General features: G+C 39.9%; 1 protein-coding gene across 1 annotated transcript in view; it reads left to right on the top strand.

The window, feature by feature from the left end:
- Positions 1 to 20051, top strand: part of nbeaa (neurobeachin a) — an 831637-nt gene that overhangs the window by 738650 nt on the left and 72936 nt on the right. Inside the window, exon 46 of the mRNA XM_048597909.1 lies at positions 8184 to 8303. Coding sequence (XP_048453866.1) covers positions 8184 to 8303 — 120 coding nt within the window. The remainder of the gene's footprint in view (positions 1 to 8183; positions 8304 to 20051) is intronic.

Below are 20051 nucleotides of genomic sequence, written 5' to 3'. Positions count from 1 at the left end.
TATCTGAAGTATTAAAGCATAAATCTTCTGCTTCTTAAAATCTAAGGATATAAATTACATTGTTCAATTTTACGATATGCATTTCGGAAGCACAGATTTGATAACTTAACTTGCAGTTACTATGTTTGCCAATTTATATGATTTTTCATTCCTACATTAAAACAGTAACTTATTCTTCTAAACATAATTCATTAGCAGTAAAACAGTTTGGGATATCCTGAAATCATAAAAGGTGCCATATAAATGCAAGTGTTTGTAATAATTTTGGAATTAAAAAAACACAATCAACTCAACTGTTAATTGCATATGAATTTTCCAAGCTTTCTAGTAAAATGACTTCCTTAAAAATCAAAACATTGTTCCAGTGAGGTTTTTAAATTGAACACAATGCTTAATAGACTGACATCCATTTGTTGAATTAGGCAGCAAAAGACATTGAGATTTACAGGGAATAACAAATGCTGGAGATTACAGCGAGTCAAGATAGCATCCATGGAGAGAGAGCAAGCTAAGGATTCCAGTCTACCTGAAGCTCTGATAAAGAGTCATCTAGACTCAACATGTTAGCTTGCTCTCTCTCCATGGATGCTGTCTGACCCGTCGTGATCTCCAGCATTTGTTGTTTCAGTATAGTTCCAGCATCTGCAGTAATTTGCTCCTACATTGAGATTCACAGGGGTTTGATTGTAAATTTACAAATTAGATTAGCACAGACATCAATTTCCATCTTCCCCTTCTAGGGCCCTTCCCTGTCCAGAAGCCAATGACACCACCCACCCCCAATACTGGGAAAGAATCCAGCTCTTGTGTTTTTGTTAAATAATCCATCACCGAATTTACAAAACACCCAGTAAACAAATTGGAAACACTGTCCACCAGGAGCAAATAACCCAATTCCTTTCTATAAAACAAAAACAGACATTGCTGGAAAAGCTCAGCTGGTCCGGCAACATCTGTGAACAGAAATCAGAGTTAACGTTTTGGGTCCGGTGACCCTTGCTCAGAACTGATGGTAGCAAGGAAAATGTTAGTTTATATGCAGAAGATATGGTCAAGGGGAGGGGATCAGGAGTAAAGGATAGGTGGGAATAGAGACAAAAGAGAGAGAAGAACATTTGGACAGAGGTGTGGATAACAATCTGGCTAGGAGGGCGAATAGCTATTAATGGGGACTGTTAGTGGCTAAGAATAGGTAGTGTGTAACAAGGTTATCAACTCTTCCCGTCCCTTTCTCAACATCTCTGTTTCTATTTCTGGGGATAGACTGGCCACTAATATCCACTATAAACCCACCGACTCCCACAGCTACCTGGACTATACATCCTTGCTCCTTGTTTTCTGTTAAAACTCCATTCCATTCTCCCAGTTCCACCGTCTCCATCGCATATGCTCCAATGAGGCCAGCTTTGACAAGGGAGGCTCCGAAATATCCACCTTCTTCCTTAACCGAGGAGTCCCCAGCATCGTTGTTGACAGGACCCTCAACTGGGTCAGACCCATCTCCTGCACTTCCACTCTCACCCCGTCTTCCCTCCCGCAACAGCAATAGGGTTCCCCTTGTCCTTACGTACCGTCCCACCAGCATCCACATCGAAAAGATCATCAGCCGCCATTTCTGCCACCTTTAGTGAGATGCCACCACCAGACACCCATTCCCCTCCTGCCTTCCGCAGGCACCATTCCCTCTGGGACACCCTGGTTCACTCTTCCTTCATTCCCAACAACACCCCACAGCCCCACTGCACCTTCCCCTGCAACCACCAAAGGTTTAACACCTTCCCATTTACCTCCTCCCTCCTCAGTTCCAAGAGCCCAAACATACCGTCTAGCTGAAGCATCTCTTTACCTGCACTTCCCAGAATCTAGTCCACTGCATTCGCTGCTCGCAACATGGTCTGTTCTACATTGGGAAAACAAAGTGTAGAGTGAGTGACAATTTTGCAGAACATTTACGTTCTGCCTGCTAAAAAGACCCTGAGCTTCCAGTTGCCTCCCATATTAATACACCACCCTGTTCCCTGGCCAACATCTCTGTCTCAGGCTTGCTGCAGTGTTCCACCAAAGCTCAGCGCAACCTGGAAGAACAGCACCTCATTTTCTGTTTGGAGTGGCCTCAATATTGAATTCAATAATTTTAGGGCCTGACCTCTTCCATATGCTAGCTCCCTACCCACACACCAGATCTTGTTATCACACAGTTTGCCATTACACACTACCTATTGTTAGCCGACTAACAGTCTCCATTAGAGACAAAAAAAACTGCAGATGCTGGAATCCAAGGTAGACAAACAGGAGGCTGGGAAAACAGCAGGCCAGGTAGCATCTGGAGAAAAGCAGCAATCAGTGTTTCGGGTATTAATACCTGAAGCCCGAAGAAGGTTAATACCTGAAACGTTGACTGCTCCAGACCCGAAACATTAACTCTTATTTCTGTTCATAGATGCTGAGCTTTTACAGCAACTTCTGTTTTTGTTTCTGATTTACAGCATCCCCAGTTCTTTCAGTCCTTTTTATAAAATTTTAATAATCCATTACAAATTCAACAAATCTCCCATTAATAGAGTTACAACCACTACCCACCAGAGGTGACACGTAGCTCCTGAGAGCAGACAAGATCAATATCTTCAGAACAATATGGGGAATCCAGCTTTTTAAAAATTGTTTTGAAAAATGCACCACCAAATCATCTGAATAACTATTTATCAAATAACATAAAACATGTCACAATAACAAAAAGTAGGGAACAAGGGAGAGAAGTAAATCAAAACAACATTGGAGAGGAAGATAATGAACTCCAGACACTAAAAGCTTCGAGGCTGCTGATCGACACTGGCTGCTTTCTTTCCAAGGACGCTTGGGCATAAAAGGAGTTTCAGAAAAGATGCAGGCCACCAGGAACTATAGCTTCTTCATAGACCTCTCCCTGGACCTGTTGACATCTCCTTCAGCTTGACCTGCAAAAAAGGTCCTCTACACAATGTGCCCAAAGATTGGAAACATGGGACTGAAGTGTAACCAAAAGAACAGCAACAAATTCTTCAAATAACTAAAAAGGTATCGCAATCTTCTGCAACCAAAGTATTTATGGTCCACAGACTCTATAGCACCACAGAATAAACAGTTGGCCGAGATACTAAACCAACCTAACCTGCACTTCTATCAGACCACTGCACGCAGTAACTTCCTTGTAAGGTCCCCAGTGGAATGCAGGAGAACCCCCATCAAGAGAGTCCTCCATAAGAACCCAGCTCTTTGTATTTTGTTCAAACATATTATGACATCCCTCTGGAGCAGGCAGGAGTTGAACCAGAGACAGGGACCCTACCATTGCTTCACAAGACCTATAAACCAACTGTTTGTTTTAATCTACTTCAGATACACTATAACACATGTCTGGCGTAGGTAGAACCTGAGCCCCAGCCCTCTGACTCAGAGATATGGACATTACAACTGCATTATAAGCTCTCTCAGAATACTGCTCTTTCTTTTTGAATAGCCATCAACAATTAATTGGATACTACCAATAAATCAAGTTACACACACTGCCAATCAGAACATCATCAGGGCAGTGTACGCAGAAACCAACTTTTTTTGATTGTTTTCTAAGCAACCTGTTCAGAGATGTCATTACACACCTCTGGAGCAAGTGGAACTTGAACCCGAGCCACCTGGTCCAACGATTGTGACGCTGAAACTCCAGTTTTAATTTAGCTCTAAACAACCTGTTCATACAAGTTACAACACACCTCTGGGGCAGATGAGACTTGAACCCTAGCCTCCTGGCTAAGCAATTGGGACACTACCACTACATCACAAGAGTCCTCAGAATTCTGCTTGTTTTAAAGAGAGCCACCAACAAGTTATCAAATACCCCTAATTAGTTATATAACACACACTGCCCCTCTGGGCATTTTAACCAGAAACCAGGTCTTAATATCCTTTTTAAATCAACCCATTCAGACATGTATGAGTGTTAATGAGCATCACGTGCTCTCAGTCAACTCAGAAACTGTTCAGGTTTACCCTTAAAAGGACCCACATTTCTAACATTGACGCAATAAAGTCTCTTTTGTTTTCTAGCCATCAACAAAGAAACCATAGTAACAGCTGATGTGGCTAAAATTTAAATTTTTTGTAGAAATAATAACAGAAGCATGCAAATAGCAATATTTTTATATAAATTAATCACTCGTCTGGAATAAAAGCTTTGAGAGTTCAAGCTTTAGTTTCTATCAAAGTCTTTTTGGAAAAGCAAGATGCTTCCACGTTGTCAAAATATGAGAGGGTGTGCCTTTCTATCCTTTAACTCCAGTTTGCAAACTAGGCAACTCTTCAAATTACGCATGCTCAGAATGCGGAGTGGAATGTCACAACTGTTGGTAAATAAATATTCAAAGCTCCAGCTTTTGAGATAGGCTAAGTCATTGATGTAAAATCTTAATGAAGGCCTCAAGAGGTAAGGAACACAAATCATGTTATTATTAAACATGTCATTCTTGATTTTTTTCAAATCCCTTATAAGTTTCAGTTATGTGATGGGAAAGAAAAAGACAGATAAAATTTCTTTGCAGATGGATTTTATATAATTTGTTAGATTTAATAAATATTTGCTTTGGAAAATGGAAAATCTTGATATAAAAGTTCACAGTGGAAAAAGTTAAGACAAAAATATGGCGAGAAAAGTTCAACAGGAAATTACGTTTAAAAACAAGAAATTTATGTAGGCAGAAGTCAAAGAAGATCTGAACTTTTCAGAGAAGCAGACTTACTAACAGGATAAAGAGGAGGAATTCCTGAGCCATATGCAAGAGAATTTTCTGAATCATATATTTCCAATCTTATGAGAAGGAAAGCAGTGCAGGATCTAGTTCTGGAAAGTGAAGTGGGGCAAGTGGAGTGTGTTTCAGTCACAAAGCGTTGGGGACCAAAAATTGTAACATCATCAGGCTTATGATAGCAATTGAAAAGGACAAACAATTATCGAGTTTGAAAATACTTAACTGGAGCGGGACGAGCAACAGTGAGAGGAAAGGGATCTGACCTAGTTGGATTAGAATCAAAGATTGGTGTGTGAACAATGACAGACCTTGAAAGAGATGATGGTTTGGGTATACAGTGCTCCAACTGGATCTGACTAAGGTTCTGTACAATTGTGACATGGTTTCCTTCCCTTCATGTTCCAATTTCTTTGGCTATAGAGGCCAATGTTCTACTAAACCTTTGGTTACTTTTTTCCCTGTGTATTTTAAAATTTGTGTATCTGAAAATTAAATTCCTTCCATTTCACCACAGTTTCTACTTCCTTGCCATCTACTTCTTTGCCTTTTAAAAATATTCAGGTTTTTTTTGAGTCAAAAGTTGGTCACCTTCTATGATTTATCAATTTTGATGCTAACTGCACCTGAAAAAGGGATGTTTTTGCCTGCACTCCAGAACTGATATCCTATTTTTCCACTTATAGTGTGTTATGCCTAGCTAGCAACATCCTGATGAATGAAAAAAAATGTTGCCATGAGATTCCACAATCCTTCAGCAAGAATATAGACAGCTACATCTTATTCTGCCCTCCAGTGTGTCTCCCAAAGCCTAAAGAACGAAACGTGACCCTTCAATAGATCAGGCCCCCTGGCATCTACTTCATCACACTCAATAGAGGGCTGCCAGATATTCCAAAGCAGTAATCAAATGATGTTTTACTTTTGGAATGATGCTATTTAACTATGTAATACTGAGACCAGGCTGGAAGTCCAGGTTCTATGCTTTGTTACTAAGGGAGCTAACAGTGCCTTTTGATGTTCCATTGCATTTTCTATTCGTGGTTGTAGCCAATAAGGTAGTCTCCATTGACACATCAATTTGTAGCCACCCATGGGCTAGACTTTCTGGAAAAGTAGATATATCTTCCACTTTCTCTGAGACTTCCCTGTCCCCCCAACTGAATTCAGTGTCTGGAACTAAGCTGGCAAAAAATATCTGCTTAATTTACTGTGTTCACCCTGGTGCCAAGTTAAGTAGAGTTGGTTTGACTCTGTACCTGCTTGAAGGTTGGATGGAGATTACACTCCGCAGAAGGAATGGATGTATCAAGCTCTGGTTTCCTATTAGCCCCTTCTGGCAGCTCAGTGAGCATAAACAAGAACAAAGCCGGTGTCTTATTTCTCTATTTCTTCTAACAGCAGCTCCACTTCACTTTCTTATACCCTTGCCTCTTTCCCTTTTAAGTCAGCTTCTCTCCTCTTTACTTGAGTGCTACTCTGGATTAATTTTATAAAATGTTTAACCTCACAATAAATCAAAGAAATATAAGTTTTGACTTTTTTTGACAAAGCACCTGGATTACCTCTCTCCTTTCACAGATACACCTTCACCTCCAACTCCATCCTGTTTACACACACTCTTGGTAACCATTGCCAATCAAATTGCATTGCCCGTCAAAAAAAAACAATGGAAATGTGGAATAGCTGCAATACAGGATTCCATTCCACCACTCATGTATGCACCATCTCTCTACAAGTGTATCTCAGGTAGTCCCATTCCCTGTCACCTTGCTGCAGTTCTGCAATTTTTTTTTTCTTTTGGGCAGTTCTGGTTCCCTACTATAGGAAGGATGTTGTTAAACTTGAGAGGGTACAAAAAATATTTACAAGGATGTTGCCGGGACTGAAGGGTTTGAGCTGTAGGAAGAGTCTCAATAAGCCGGGGCTTTTTTCCCCAGAGCGTCGGAGACTTTTGGGGGTGTGGGGGGGCGAGTGGAGGTGGGGGTGGGTGTGATCTTATGGTGGTTTATTAAATCATGAAGGGCATGATAGAGTGAATATCCAAGGTCTTTTTTCTAGAGTGGGATAATTCAAAACTAAAGGTTTAAAGTGAGAAGAGAAAGATTTAAAAAGGATGTGAGGGGTAACTTTTTAAGGCAGAGGTTAGTGCATGTATGCAATGAGGCAGGTAAAATCACAACATTTAAAAGGCATCTGTTGATTGGAAGGGTTTAGAGGGATATGGGCCAAATGCTGGCAAATGGAACTAGGTCAGATTGGGATGTCTGGTCAGTGCAAATGATTTGGACCAAAGGGTTTGTTTCTGTGCAGTATGACTCTATGACTCTAATTAGCCAATTATCTATATGATTGACTTGGTTGAAAAGTGTTGCTAACTTTGCTGATTGAAACAAAAGTACATAGAATAATAAAATAAAACAAAAAGGTTCAATCTCTAGATTATTTGAAAATAAATTGAAAGGACTTATTACAAGATTTAAATAAAAAGGTAATACTGGAAATCCTTAGCAGATCTTGCAGCATCTGAAGAGAGAAACATAGTGAATATTTCAAATCAGTGACTTCTTGTCAGCAATGTGAGCACTTGAAAAGCAGGATGTGTAGGGAGAGAGAGGTGGGATGGGAGAAAGGATAAGTGAAGATGTGTGAAAGGGCGAAAAGCAAGGGAGGTTGAATGGCAAAAGGGCACATGGTCCAAGGCATGAGCTAATGGCAATGGACAACTAAAGAAACAAAAATGTAGCTAGGGGATGAATAAGTGAAAAAAGCAGAATCATCATATACAGCCACTGTCCAAAAACAAAATGTAAATTATAGTTCTGATCCAAAACTTATGAACTCATTTTTCAGTTTGGAAAACTATTGATGCCTAGATGTAAGACAAGTTGCCATTCCTCAAGTTTAAATTGAGTTTCATTGAAACATTATATGAGGCCAAAGTCTGACAGGGAGTGGGATGGAGAGTTAAAATGATAGGCAACCTTAAGATGTCACACCTGTGTACCAAAAACAGATGGTTCACAAGGCGGTCACCTAATCTGCATTTGATCTCTCAATACAGGAGAGACCACATTAGGAACAGTGAATACAATATATTTTGCTCTTAAAGAAATTATTCTTGTCTTTACTATATCACTGAAGCTATAATTGGAACCTTTTTATGCATTTTGAACATTTTACCTGCTGCTGTCTTATTTAATTATATTTAGGGATTAGACATCTTTTATACAGATGGTCTCTTCGAATCCATTGGATATTTTAGTAGTTTATGTTTTATTCTTTAGTTTTGATGCACTCTTACTTCTGACCTCAATGTTTTTCGATCAGACTTCATTTTGCTATTACGTAATGGTTATTTCCACTCATTCTGTCAATTAAATGCAACTTTTTGGGTTTTTTTCATAGGAGCCATTTACCACATTTTTCCTGAATGCAAATGAAGGAAAATTTGATTATCCAGAGCGAACATTCTCCTCCATCACCAAATCGTGGAGGAACTGTCAAAGAGACACATCAGATGTAAAAGTAAGTATTGCTGACTGTATTAAAGTACATCAAGTCTGTTTCCCTACATATGCCTGTTCATTTTTAGTTATTCAAGTTTTCTTATAAAATTTCTTAGATCCTGGAAGAGTCCCAGTGGATTGGAAAATAGTCAATGCAACACTTATATTCAAGGAAGGGAACATACATAAAACAGGAAGCTGTAGCCAGTTAGCTAAATGTCTGACAGAGAAATTAATGGAAACCATTATGAAGGAGGTTAAAGCAGGATGCCTAGAAAAACATAATATAGTCAGATAGAGTCAACATGGCTTTGTAACAGGGAAATCATTATCAACTAATTTCATAGAATGCCTACCATGTGGAAGCTGGCTATTCAGCTCGAGTTTACACTGGCCCTCCAAAGAGCATCCCACCCAGATCCAACCCCCTACCCTATCCCTGTAGCCTTGTATTTCCGTGGCTAATCCAGCTAGCCTGCACATTTGTGACCACTATGGGCAATTTAGCACGGCCAGTCCACCTAATCTGCACATCTTTGGACTGTGGGAGAAAACCAGAGCACCTAGAGGAAACCCACGCAGACAGAGAGAATGTGCAAACTCCACACAGACAGTTTCACAAGGGTGGAATCGAACTGGGGTTCCTGGTGCTATGAAGCAGCAGTGCTAAGCACTGAGCCACCGTGTTTTTTTGTGAAGTTTACATGCAATATGGTTAAAGGGGAATGAGTAGACATGGTGTAGAGATAGTAGGAACTGCCGATGCTGGAGAATCTGAGATAACAAGGTGTAGAGCTGGATGAACACAGCAGGCCAAGCAGCATCAGAGGAGCAGGAAAGCTGACGTTTCGGGTCTAGACCCTTCTTCAGAAAAAAATGATATGGTGTACTTGGATTTCCAAAAGACATCTTACAAGGTGCCATATCAAAGCTTGCCATGCAAGAACACATGGTGGAGGGGGTTAAGTATTAGCATGGGGAAAGGATTAGCCAGCAACAGGAAGCAGAGAGTACACATAAATTAATAGTTAGGTTGGTAGGCAGTAACTAGTGGACTGCCACAGGAACGAATGTTGTGCCTAAATTGTTTACAATCTATTTCAAAGACATTGATGCAAGCCTGAATGTATGGTAAATAAATTTGCTGATGACAAGATAGGTAGGAAGGTAAGTTATCAAGAGGAGCAAGAAAGTCTGCAAAGGTTGTGTATATTTTGAGTTAATGTAAAAAATTGGCAGATGAAGTATAATGTGAAAGAATGTAAATTTGTCCACTTTGGCCCGGAAATATTAAAAAAAGTATATATTATTTTAAATGAGGAGAGATTATAGGATCATGAGGTACAGGGGATGCTGGTATTGGTTCACGAATGACAGAGTTAGAAGACAGGTGTAGTGAGTTGTTGGGACAGTAAATGAAATGTTGTTTATTGCAAAGGGATGGAATGTAAAAATAGGTGAGTTTTACTTCAGGGATGAGGTGAGAGTGACTGCCCTTCCCATCAAAGTTGCAATTGATTGAGTGTGGCATCGAGGATTCCTAGCAAGCCTAGAGTCAATGGGAATCAGCAGGTAAACTCCCCTCTGGTTGAAGACATACCTGGCACAAAAGAAGATGGTTGTAGTTATTGGAAGTCAGTCATACCAGGACACCTGTGTAGATGTTCCTCAGGGTAATGTCACAGGCTCAATCATCTTCAGCTGCTTTATCAATGACCCTCCCTCCATCATAATGTCAGAAATAGGATGTTCGGGGATATTTGCACAAAATTCAGCACCATTCGTGACACCTCAGATACTGAAACAACCCAGGACCAAATGCAGCAAGACCTCAACAATATCAGGCTTGGGCTGAAAAGTAGCAAGTAACATTTGTGCCACACAAATGCCAGACAATGACCATCTTCAACAAGAGAGATTCTAACCATCATCTCTTGACATTCAATGGTGTAACCATCACGGAATCCCCCAATATCAACATTCTATGGATTACCATTAACCAGAAACTGAAGTGGACTAGCCATATAAATACGATGGCTACAAGAGCATATCAGATGCTCATATCCTGCAGCAAGTAACTCACATCCTGACTCCCCAAAGCCTGACCACAAGGCGTGTGATAGAATACTCCCTGCTTGCCTGGACTCAAGAAGCTTGACAGAAGCCAGGAAAAAGCAGCCTGCATGTTTGGCACAACAATCACAAACATCTACTTCCTCCACTGTGAAAGATCGATAGAAGCAGTGTGTACCATCTGCAGAATACTCTGCAGAAATTCTCTAAGGATCCTCAGACAGCACTTTCCAAATGAAATCCACTTCCATTTAGATAGACAAGGCAGCAGATATATGGAAGCACCACCTCCTGCAAGTTTCCCTCCAGGCCATTCACCATCCTGACTTGGAAATATATCACTGTTCCTTCAGTGTCGCTGAGTCAAAATCCTGGAACTCCTTCCTTAACAGCAGTCTGAGTCTACCTACAGAATAGGGACTGCAGCCATTTAAGATAATAGCTCACAGCCATCTTCTCAGGGCAACTTGGAATGGGAAATAAATATTGACCTAGAAAGCGATGTCCACATCCCATGAATGAAAAAAACAAAAGCTGCACAAGGCAATGGTGAGAAAGTATCTAGAGTACCCTGTACAATTTTGATTTCCTTATTTGAGGAAAACTATAATTACATTAGAAACAGCATAGAGAAGGTTTACTTGACTCATTACTCGGAATGAGCGGGACATCTTCTAAGGGAAGGATGGACAGGATGTAACAATTAAGTTCTGAAGAATGAGAGACTACCTAATTGAAACATTTAAGATCCTAATGGATTTGACAAGTTGGATACTCGGATGATGTTCCTTCTTCTTGGGGAACGTAGAACTCGGGGACACAGTTTAAGAGTTAAGAGACTTCCCTTTTAAGACCAAGACAAGGAAAGATTGTTTTCCCTGAGGGTTGTTAATCTCTGGAATCCACTTTTCCAGAAGGTTAGGGAGATATGTGAGATTGAATTTATTCAGAGGTAAGTCAAATAGATTTTTTTTTAATAGGCAAGGGAGTCAAGACCTCTAGGTGGGTGATGGAAGTGGGAGGAGTGGGGGCACAAACAGGAAAGTGGAGCTGAGACTGCAACCAGATCAGCCATAATCTCATTGAATGTCAGAGCAAGCTTGAAGAGCAATCGTCCTCCTGCCTCCTTTGTTCATCAGATAGGTTTACTGGGTGCAGTGCATCACTTACTGCTCAGTGATATCGGAGCTTATGCATGCATCAGGATACCTGAATGCCCATTACATTTTAATATTTGGAAAGAGTTTACACCACAATCATCTTCCTACTAATATTAGAAATGAAGTATAAGAATGGACTATCAGGGAACATTTTAAATGTAGATTCACGCTAACTGTGGTTACATAGCTGTGAGAATTTTATATTACCTCATCTCTTGTCAATTATTTCACATCTTACTGTTGCTGCTTTTTATTCCCCTTTGATTCGTATTTATATTTATCTGATTTCTTTGCCACAACAAGACTTAACAGCAGCAGATCAATTTATTAGGCTTAAGATAGGTAAGGAAAATTTAAATAATTGTGAAGGAAGCAGCTCCTAAAATTAACCTTCCGGAATTTGAATAGGAACAAGGCCATTGTAAGGCAGCATGACTGCTTCAAGAGACTTGACAAATGAATTACAGTGCTCAGCTTTGCTTGATGTGAAGGTGTGAATTGACACTAACTGTATGTAATAACTGTCCCATTGTACCATAGAAACATATTTAACAGGTTTTTTTCAAGTATGATTTGCATTTGGTGTTTTAAGTTTTAAATGCTGCTGTCTTGGCTTAAACCACCTAACACTGTTTCAAACCATTGTTATTTAATCAAAGATGATTCAGTTTTCAAACTTCAGCTTGAGATATGTGATAGAATTTTGGGTTTTGGGTCAGGGCTCAATGTAGGAATCAAATGGAGGTAAGGACCCTGCAGTGTCTGAATAACAGTCACCTCCCAGCAGTGATTTTCCCTGAATTGGCCAACTAATGGCCAGGTTGCAGGCTAGCTGTTGACTTAAGGTCAGTGGACAGGCTCTGAGACTCAAGAGCCAGCAGGAGGTCCTGCAGTTTGGGAAGAGCTCCAGCCTGCCATTTCAGGTAAGAGAGAGGGAGAAAAAAGTGGGTGTTATCCTTTTATTTACTCAGGGAATGTAGGTGGATATTTTCACTTCATTTGCTAGTATTTATTGGCCATCCTTAGTTGTTCTTGAGAAGGTAGCGGTAAGCTGCCTTTTTGAACTGCTGCAGTCCATGTGCTGAAGATAGACCTGCAGTGCTGTTGGGGAAGGAATTCCAGGATTTTGACCTAACAATACTGAGGGAATGGCAATATATTTGCAAGTCAGGATGGTGAATGACTTGGAGGGAAACTTGCAGGTGGCAAGGGTCCCTTGTATCTACTGCCCTTGTCCTTTGAGAGGGAAGTGATCATGGGTTCTTGAGGAACTATTTCTCTGCAACTTTTAAACTCTTGAAATAAAACTGGTCACAGCAATCAGGAAACCACCATAGAAGGGACTTCACTCCACAGGGCACCCTGTAGCCACAGCTGTGACCAGACAACCAGGGAAGGCATCAAAGCCTGCCTGGAGAACTGGCCTGAGGTCTGTCACCACAAGGTTGCCTTCGGGTACCTAGCCTAGCTTCTCGTGGAGGGTGCAACTGAAAAATGTGGTCACAGGCCAATTAATTGACTTTTACTTAGGTCCTCCCTGCTTGTGAGCAAGAAACCCTTCCCCCACTCTATTCCTACATCTGAGAAAATGACTTGGGTGTGGGATGGTGCTGCCTCATTGAATATTACAGCTATTTGGCTTTGTTTTCTTCCTGATATTGGTGCAGAAGTTCTGCTGAGTAATGCATCAAGAATAAATTTGAACTAAATACATTTGTTGTATCCTCTCTCATTTTTTTCCCTCGAACTGTTGGCTAAGAGATGTGTCTGAACAAAATTAATTAGCAAGGTTGTTGTTAATAACATAAACTACAAACAAGGCAGGTACAATATTATCAATAAATGTGAAGCTGGTAAAGCACAGCAGGTCAGACAGCATCCGAGGAGCAGGGAAGTCAACATTTCAGGCCAAAACCATTCTTCAGGGCTGGGGACCCCAGAAATAAATAGAGTGAGGGGAGTAGGGTTGGCAGGGGAGGACAGGTGGGATGGAGACAAGTGGATGCAAGTGTGGGGGTTATTGTGGTTGGTCAGTGGGAAGGGTGGAACGGATAGATGAGTCGGAAGTTGGTCAGGTTGAGGGTGGAGAGATTTTGAAGCTGGTGAAGTCAATATTCAGGCCATTGGGCCATAAGCTCCCTAGGCAAAATATCAGGTGTTGTTCCTCTAGTTTACATTTGGCCTCACTCTGACAGTGGAGGAGGCTGAGGATGAAGCATTGTACCCTAGGACTTCCCAGATATCTTCCTGTTTAGGGACCATAGTTTCCTGTCCTCTGTTATTAAAGATGCCCTCAACCGCATCTTGCCCATTTCCCATGCTTCTGCCCTAAAACCCGGTCCTCCCAACAACAATAAGGATAGAGTCCCCTTAGTCTTCACATACCACCCCACCAACCTCCAAATACAACGTAACACTGTCCAACTTTTCCACCACCTACAATCAGACCCCACCACCAAAAAGATATTTCCCTCCCCACCCCTTCTGCTTTCCACTGGGACCGTTAACTCTGCGATTCCTTTGTCAGCTCCACACACCCCATCAACCCATCCACCACACCCGGTACCTTTCCCTGCCACCGCAGGAGATGCTACACCCACCTCTACACCTCCCCTCTCACCTCCGTTCAAGGCTCCAAACAATCCTTCTAATCCGGCAGAGATTCACCTGCACTTCATCTAACCTCATCTACTGTATCCGTTGCTCCCAACGTGGTCCCCTCTATATCGGGAAGATCAAATGCAGACTCGGGGACTGGTTTGCAGAGGACCTGCGCTCTGCACGCACCAACCAATCCAACCTCAAGGTTGCCATCCACTTTAACTCTGCCTCCCACTCCCCTGGTGACATATCCATCCTTGGCTTCCTCCAATGTCAGAGTAAGGCCAAACATAAACTGGACGAACAACACCTGATATTTTGCCTTGGGAACATACAGCCTAATGACCTGAGTATTGACTTCACCAGCTTCAAAATCTCTACTCCCCCAACCTGTCCCGTCTTCTGACTCACCTATCCATCCACACTTCCCACTGACCAACCACAATAACCCACCTACCTGCATCCACCTGTCTCCACCCCATCTACCTACCTCCCTCTCTCTATTTATTTTTGGGCCCCCCTCCTTCTCCCCAGGCCTGATGAAGGGTTTCAGTCCGAAATTTTGACTTCCCTGCTCCTCGGATGCTGTCTGATCTGCTGTGCTTTTCCAGCTCCTCATTTATTGACTGTACTTCCAGCATCGGCACTCCTTACTGTCTCCAAGGTACAATATTATAATGGCTCTGCCAGTATTGACTTAATGTTTGTCTCACTACTGTAAAACACAGCAGGAATTGCATTTGTCCTCAATGTGTCATATTGTTGTGGTTCATCTAATGCTAGTTACATTTGCCTGGGGCAGTTAATTAACCATAATAACACATTCTGTTTTATATACAGCTTGTTCTGAAAGCCACTTTTTCTTACAATAGACGGCTTGGACCCAGTGATGTTACATTTCAAATGAAATTATACAAAATAATGTCACTTGTGTGTGTCTGTCTATTCCCTAAGTATTTTTGAGGGAAAGAGAGAAGTAACATTGTGCACAACAATGCATTAAAGCCTAAATATATACACGTGTGTTTCATATAAGTATGTGTTGAATTTACAGGTAACTTTGGAATCTGATCAAAAGAAAAGTTTGATATATGATCTTTCAGGCCCCAAAATTGGTCAAGAATCTATGTTTTACAATCTTTCTTTATTAATCCTGGCCTCCCCCTGTGGTAATGAGAGCAAGCTGGGAAAAGAGTGGCTGTTAGAAAGGTGACCTTTCAGGAAACAAGTCACCCGGAAAAGACCTTAGCTAGTCCAGTTGGCTTCACACTGATTTTCTTAAATGTACTGACAAGCAAAGGAATCACTATCCAGACTTTTCTTTATTAAATAAAAACTGTGCAAACTAGCCACTGTGTGTTCTCCAAAGGCTTTGCAGGCCTCATGTGTTTGACAAAATGCCATTAAAACAGAGTAAATTAATACAGTTAATGGGGAGAGTTTCTGAATGATTAGTCAGTCCATTTCCAGAATTAATGGACGCTAGGGGATCAAGAAGTAGAAAAGATGGTATTTTTAAAAGCATGCAATGAATTACATTAGAAAAGTGGAAACGTATGTTTTGGATTTCATTTCACTGTGCAGCCATAATAACACTATGTTGTGATAACAGTGGAATGTAAACTTTACGAAGGATCTGGTTTGAAAAGACAGTTTTGATTAATTCAGTAGTAATAAATACCAGCTAATGACCCTTATTTGTGGCTAAAGAGACTTCTGTATCACAATGCAATGCCTTTTATTTGGTTAATACACTTCATTAACACTATTTTCCTCCTCCACTGCAAAGGTAGAATTTGAGATGGTCAGGAGACTGAGTAGCTCGCTATTATTAAAATATCCTGTTAGTTTTATATAAGATTGTCTGCAAAATGTCTGCCTTAGCTGGTGTCTTGTCATATTCCACACTTCTTTGGTGTATTTTAAATGAAGCTAAGGAAAAAATTACTTTAAGTGTTAATGAGAAAGGATTACATTACCTTCGTTAATTTAAACAAACTGTACTTGATGTTATATGTTGTAAAAGTGGTAAATAATCAAAGCATTTTTAGAAAAGCTAGAGGAAAATGTCTTGTATCTAACAATTAATAATGCCTTTTCTCAATCACATCCCTGACAAACTACAGGGCTGAGGTATCAAATTTAATTAATGACTTTAGTGACTGTAGTGATTTTTTTTGCATTGTTATACCTCTGTGACCCTAGAAAAACCTATATAGAGTCACATTACAAGCAGAGTGTCATCTGTTTTGGTCATGTTACGCTTTGTAGTGCCTTAGTGCTTGCAACGATGTAATCTGGTAAATTTAATCTGGGGCTAGGATTTGGGAAATCGAACCTTCACGTTGATTTTTCTTTAAAAGGAGTTGTATTGTGTTAGCATATAGTGTGGCAAGAGGTTTTCAGATTGTTTAATTCATGTTGAGGATGACAATTTCAACAATAAGAATTGCACTTAACCTTTGAACACCGAGGAAGTTATTAACCACAGTGAAGGTACTGATAGGCGAGAAAGCACAGCTAAAGAATACATAAATAATTTATGACATAATTAGTTAAAATGTTTACAATGGCTGACAGTATAAATTCACCACATTATTACAATAACTCCAAAGCAAATTTGCATTCCTGGCTTTACCACCAATCCTCTTGAGTATCAAAACAGCTTACAGAATACTGAGACCAGTGCTGTTGATTTTCTATCTGAAAGCAAATCCATTTTACGTTCTGAAGAAGGGTCACTGGACCCAAAATGTTGACTCTTCTTTCTCTCCACAGATGCTGCCAGACCTGCTGAATTTCTCCAGCTGTTTTTGTTTTTGTTTCAGATTTCCTTCATCTGCAGATTTTTGTTTAGTGCACAATTCTCAATGATTGTCTTGAGTAATATACGAAAATTCAAACGGAAATTTTAGAAATCCATTAAACGAATAAATTTGAAAAAGCCTATTACTGTCTACTGAGTGGTAAAAAGTCTATGCAATCTGTCAAAATCCAAGGTTTCACTGTTGAGACCCAATGCATAAGGCTTCAAAGTTTAACTATTTTGTATCTATAAGAACTGGATAATTAAATATTTCTTGAGTACAGTTAAGCAATGAGATTTGGGATAAAAACAGGAATTGCTGGAGAAACTCAGCAAGGCTGGCAGCAACTATGGAGAGGGAAACAAAGTTAATGTTTTGAGTCTCATATGACTCTTTGGAAGAAGGGTCATACCAAACTGAAAATGTTAACGAAGAGTCATATGAGACTTGAAGTCTTACTTTGTGTCTCTATCTACAGATGTTGCCAGATGTACTGAGTTTCTGCAGTAACCAGTGTAGGTCTTTGATAGATCTCAAACATCTGCAGTGTTTTGTTTTGTGAGATTTGGGACTTTTCTATAATTATTCCCTGATAATGTTAGAATAATTCTGATAATAAGTTTTTTTTAGCAGAATGGAGAACAGAATTTTGGAAAATAAAATAGTTCTTTCACTGTATAATTTTAAAGGCATAAACTACCTGAACTGTATGTCTAAAAGTTACCACAATTGTATATGTTCATGTAAAAACATATCAAATTTTCTTATGATGGTTAACAAAAATATAGCCACCAGAAAAACTTCATTTTTATAGAATGTGAGTGCCATGGCTAAGATTTGTGATCAGTGGCAAAGCAAGAACTATCCACTGTCCTTGAAGAAAGCTACAGTCAAAGGTATAGTGCTGTCTCTGGTTTGGTTTTCCCCAACAGCACATTAAATCTGAAGCCAAGTTAAGGAACGCCTTGACATGCGGCAACAGTGATGTCAACAAGCAGCAGAGTATACCATTACACGGAAGCGCTCACACACAAAATGAGGGAACACTCAGTATCTTTCACTTTTAATTTAAATTTTCAAATAGCAAAATAATTTTGTCTTATTGTGTTTAAGAAGGAACTGAAATGGAGATAAACTTTGAAAAAAAGAAATGATAACTATGTGGACTTGTTTTGTCATTATGGAGAAATTTAACAAGACATAAATGTAAAAAATAGCCTTTCAGGTCCAATGAATTTAATTGATAATTTAAATACATCATTCCATTCCATTCAAGAAGGAGTATATGTATGAGGGATTTTACTTCAAGATTTGCAAGAATAAGAATAGGTTTATTTGATTTCATAATGATTGAAGTCTGGCAGGTCTCAACAGCAGATCCTCTGGAGATGAATCACTCCCAACAACTTTTGGATTTACACATTATTCTGCACAAATGTGGACTCTAGAAGTTGCTGACTTCACTGTGTTAGTGACAGTTTCATTATTATTACCACTGCAAAATTGTCTTCACCTGACAATCTTGGCCATGTGGTAGATACCACTCATCTTAATAAGATACTTGTATTATCTATTGTTACAATGTCATGAGCACTGTTGAAACTACATCGAACAGAATTCATAATGTACAAAAATCAATATACCTCATTTTGTACCAAAGTAATCTTATCCTTTTCTGGACATTTACATTGACAATTTTGTACAAAATGAAAAATGCAAACTCATTTTAAATTCCTGGTATTTTGAAGGTCTACAATGTTCAATAAAATTATTGTGTTTTCTTCAATGCTAGACATGGACACTTATAGAATCATAGCATCCTTACAGTATGGAAGCAGGCCATTCAGTCCGTTGAGTCCACAGCAACCCTCTGAAGAGCATCTTACCTGGACACACCCTCTACCCTATCCCTGTAAGCCTTTATTTCCAATGGCTAATCCATCTAACCTGCACATCCCTGGACACTATGGACAATTTAGCATGGCCAATCCAACTAACCGGCACATCTTTGGACTGTGGGAGGAAACCGGAGCACTGGAGGAACCCCATGCAGACACGGGGAGAACATGCAAACTCCACACGACAAGTGCCTGAGGGTGGAATCAAATCCAAGTCCCTGGCACTGTGAGGCAGCAATGCTAATTACCAAGCTTTTAATCATGAAATAATTTTTACAATATCCAGTAATTGTTTAGGATAACTTATAATACCCTATATGTCACAAAATTGTTATTAGAAAATATAAAGTTCTAACTTTATTTTAAAAAAATTAATGTAGCAGGAAAAGGGTTTGACAGTTGCCAGCATTTGTTGTTTTCAGTCTTGATAATTGCCAAGCTGATTAATACAAATGGGAAACAGGTTGATTATGGAAAATTCAAAAAGAAAGTCAAAAAAAGAAGGGAAAATGAGAAGCAACCAGTAGCTAGCGTAAAAGGGAATCTAAAAGTATATATGGATACTGAAAAGGTAATAAAAATGAGAAATGCTCCCAAATAGAGATCAAAAAGGGACTTTAAACATGGAAGTAGAGGACATGGCTAAGGGAACATAGAGGCAAGACTTGGCCTCCTGGCCTCTATGAGCCTGCTCCAGTATTGAATAACATTATAAAAATAAAACAAGGATCTGTGGATGCTGGAGATCTGAAACAAACAAAAAAAAACAGAAGTTACTGGAGAAACTCAGCAAGTTTGGAGAGAAAACAGAGTTAATGTTTCGAGTCCAGTGACCCTTCTTGAAACCTTCTTGAAATGTTAATTTTGTTTTCTGTCTACCAGATGCTACCAGACCTGCTGAGTTTCTCCAAAAATTTCTGTTTTTGAATAGCATCATGACTGATTTGATTGTGACTTTCTGTGTGTTCCCTATATTGATTCTCTTGTGGATCAAACATGTATTGAATGTGCAGTACAGTACTGAATACATTCAGTGGCCCATACTCCACTGTTCTGTGGGGTAAATAGTTCCAAAGATTAACATCCATCTGAGAGAAGAAGAGATAGTAGGAACTGCAGATGCTGGAGAATCTGAGATAACAAGGTGTAGAGCTGAATGAACACAGCAGGCCAAGCAGCATCAGAGGAGCAGGAAAGCTGACGTTTCGGGTTTTCTGAAGAAGGGTCT

This window comes from Rhincodon typus, chromosome 6, assembly GCF_021869965.1.
Source record: "Rhincodon typus isolate 14 chromosome 6, sRhiTyp1.1, whole genome shotgun sequence".
NCBI classification, from domain to species: Eukaryota; Metazoa; Chordata; class Chondrichthyes; order Orectolobiformes; family Rhincodontidae; genus Rhincodon; species Rhincodon typus.
The sequence above is the reverse complement of the archived record's forward strand: the minus strand, read 5'-3'. Positions and strand labels throughout refer to the sequence as shown.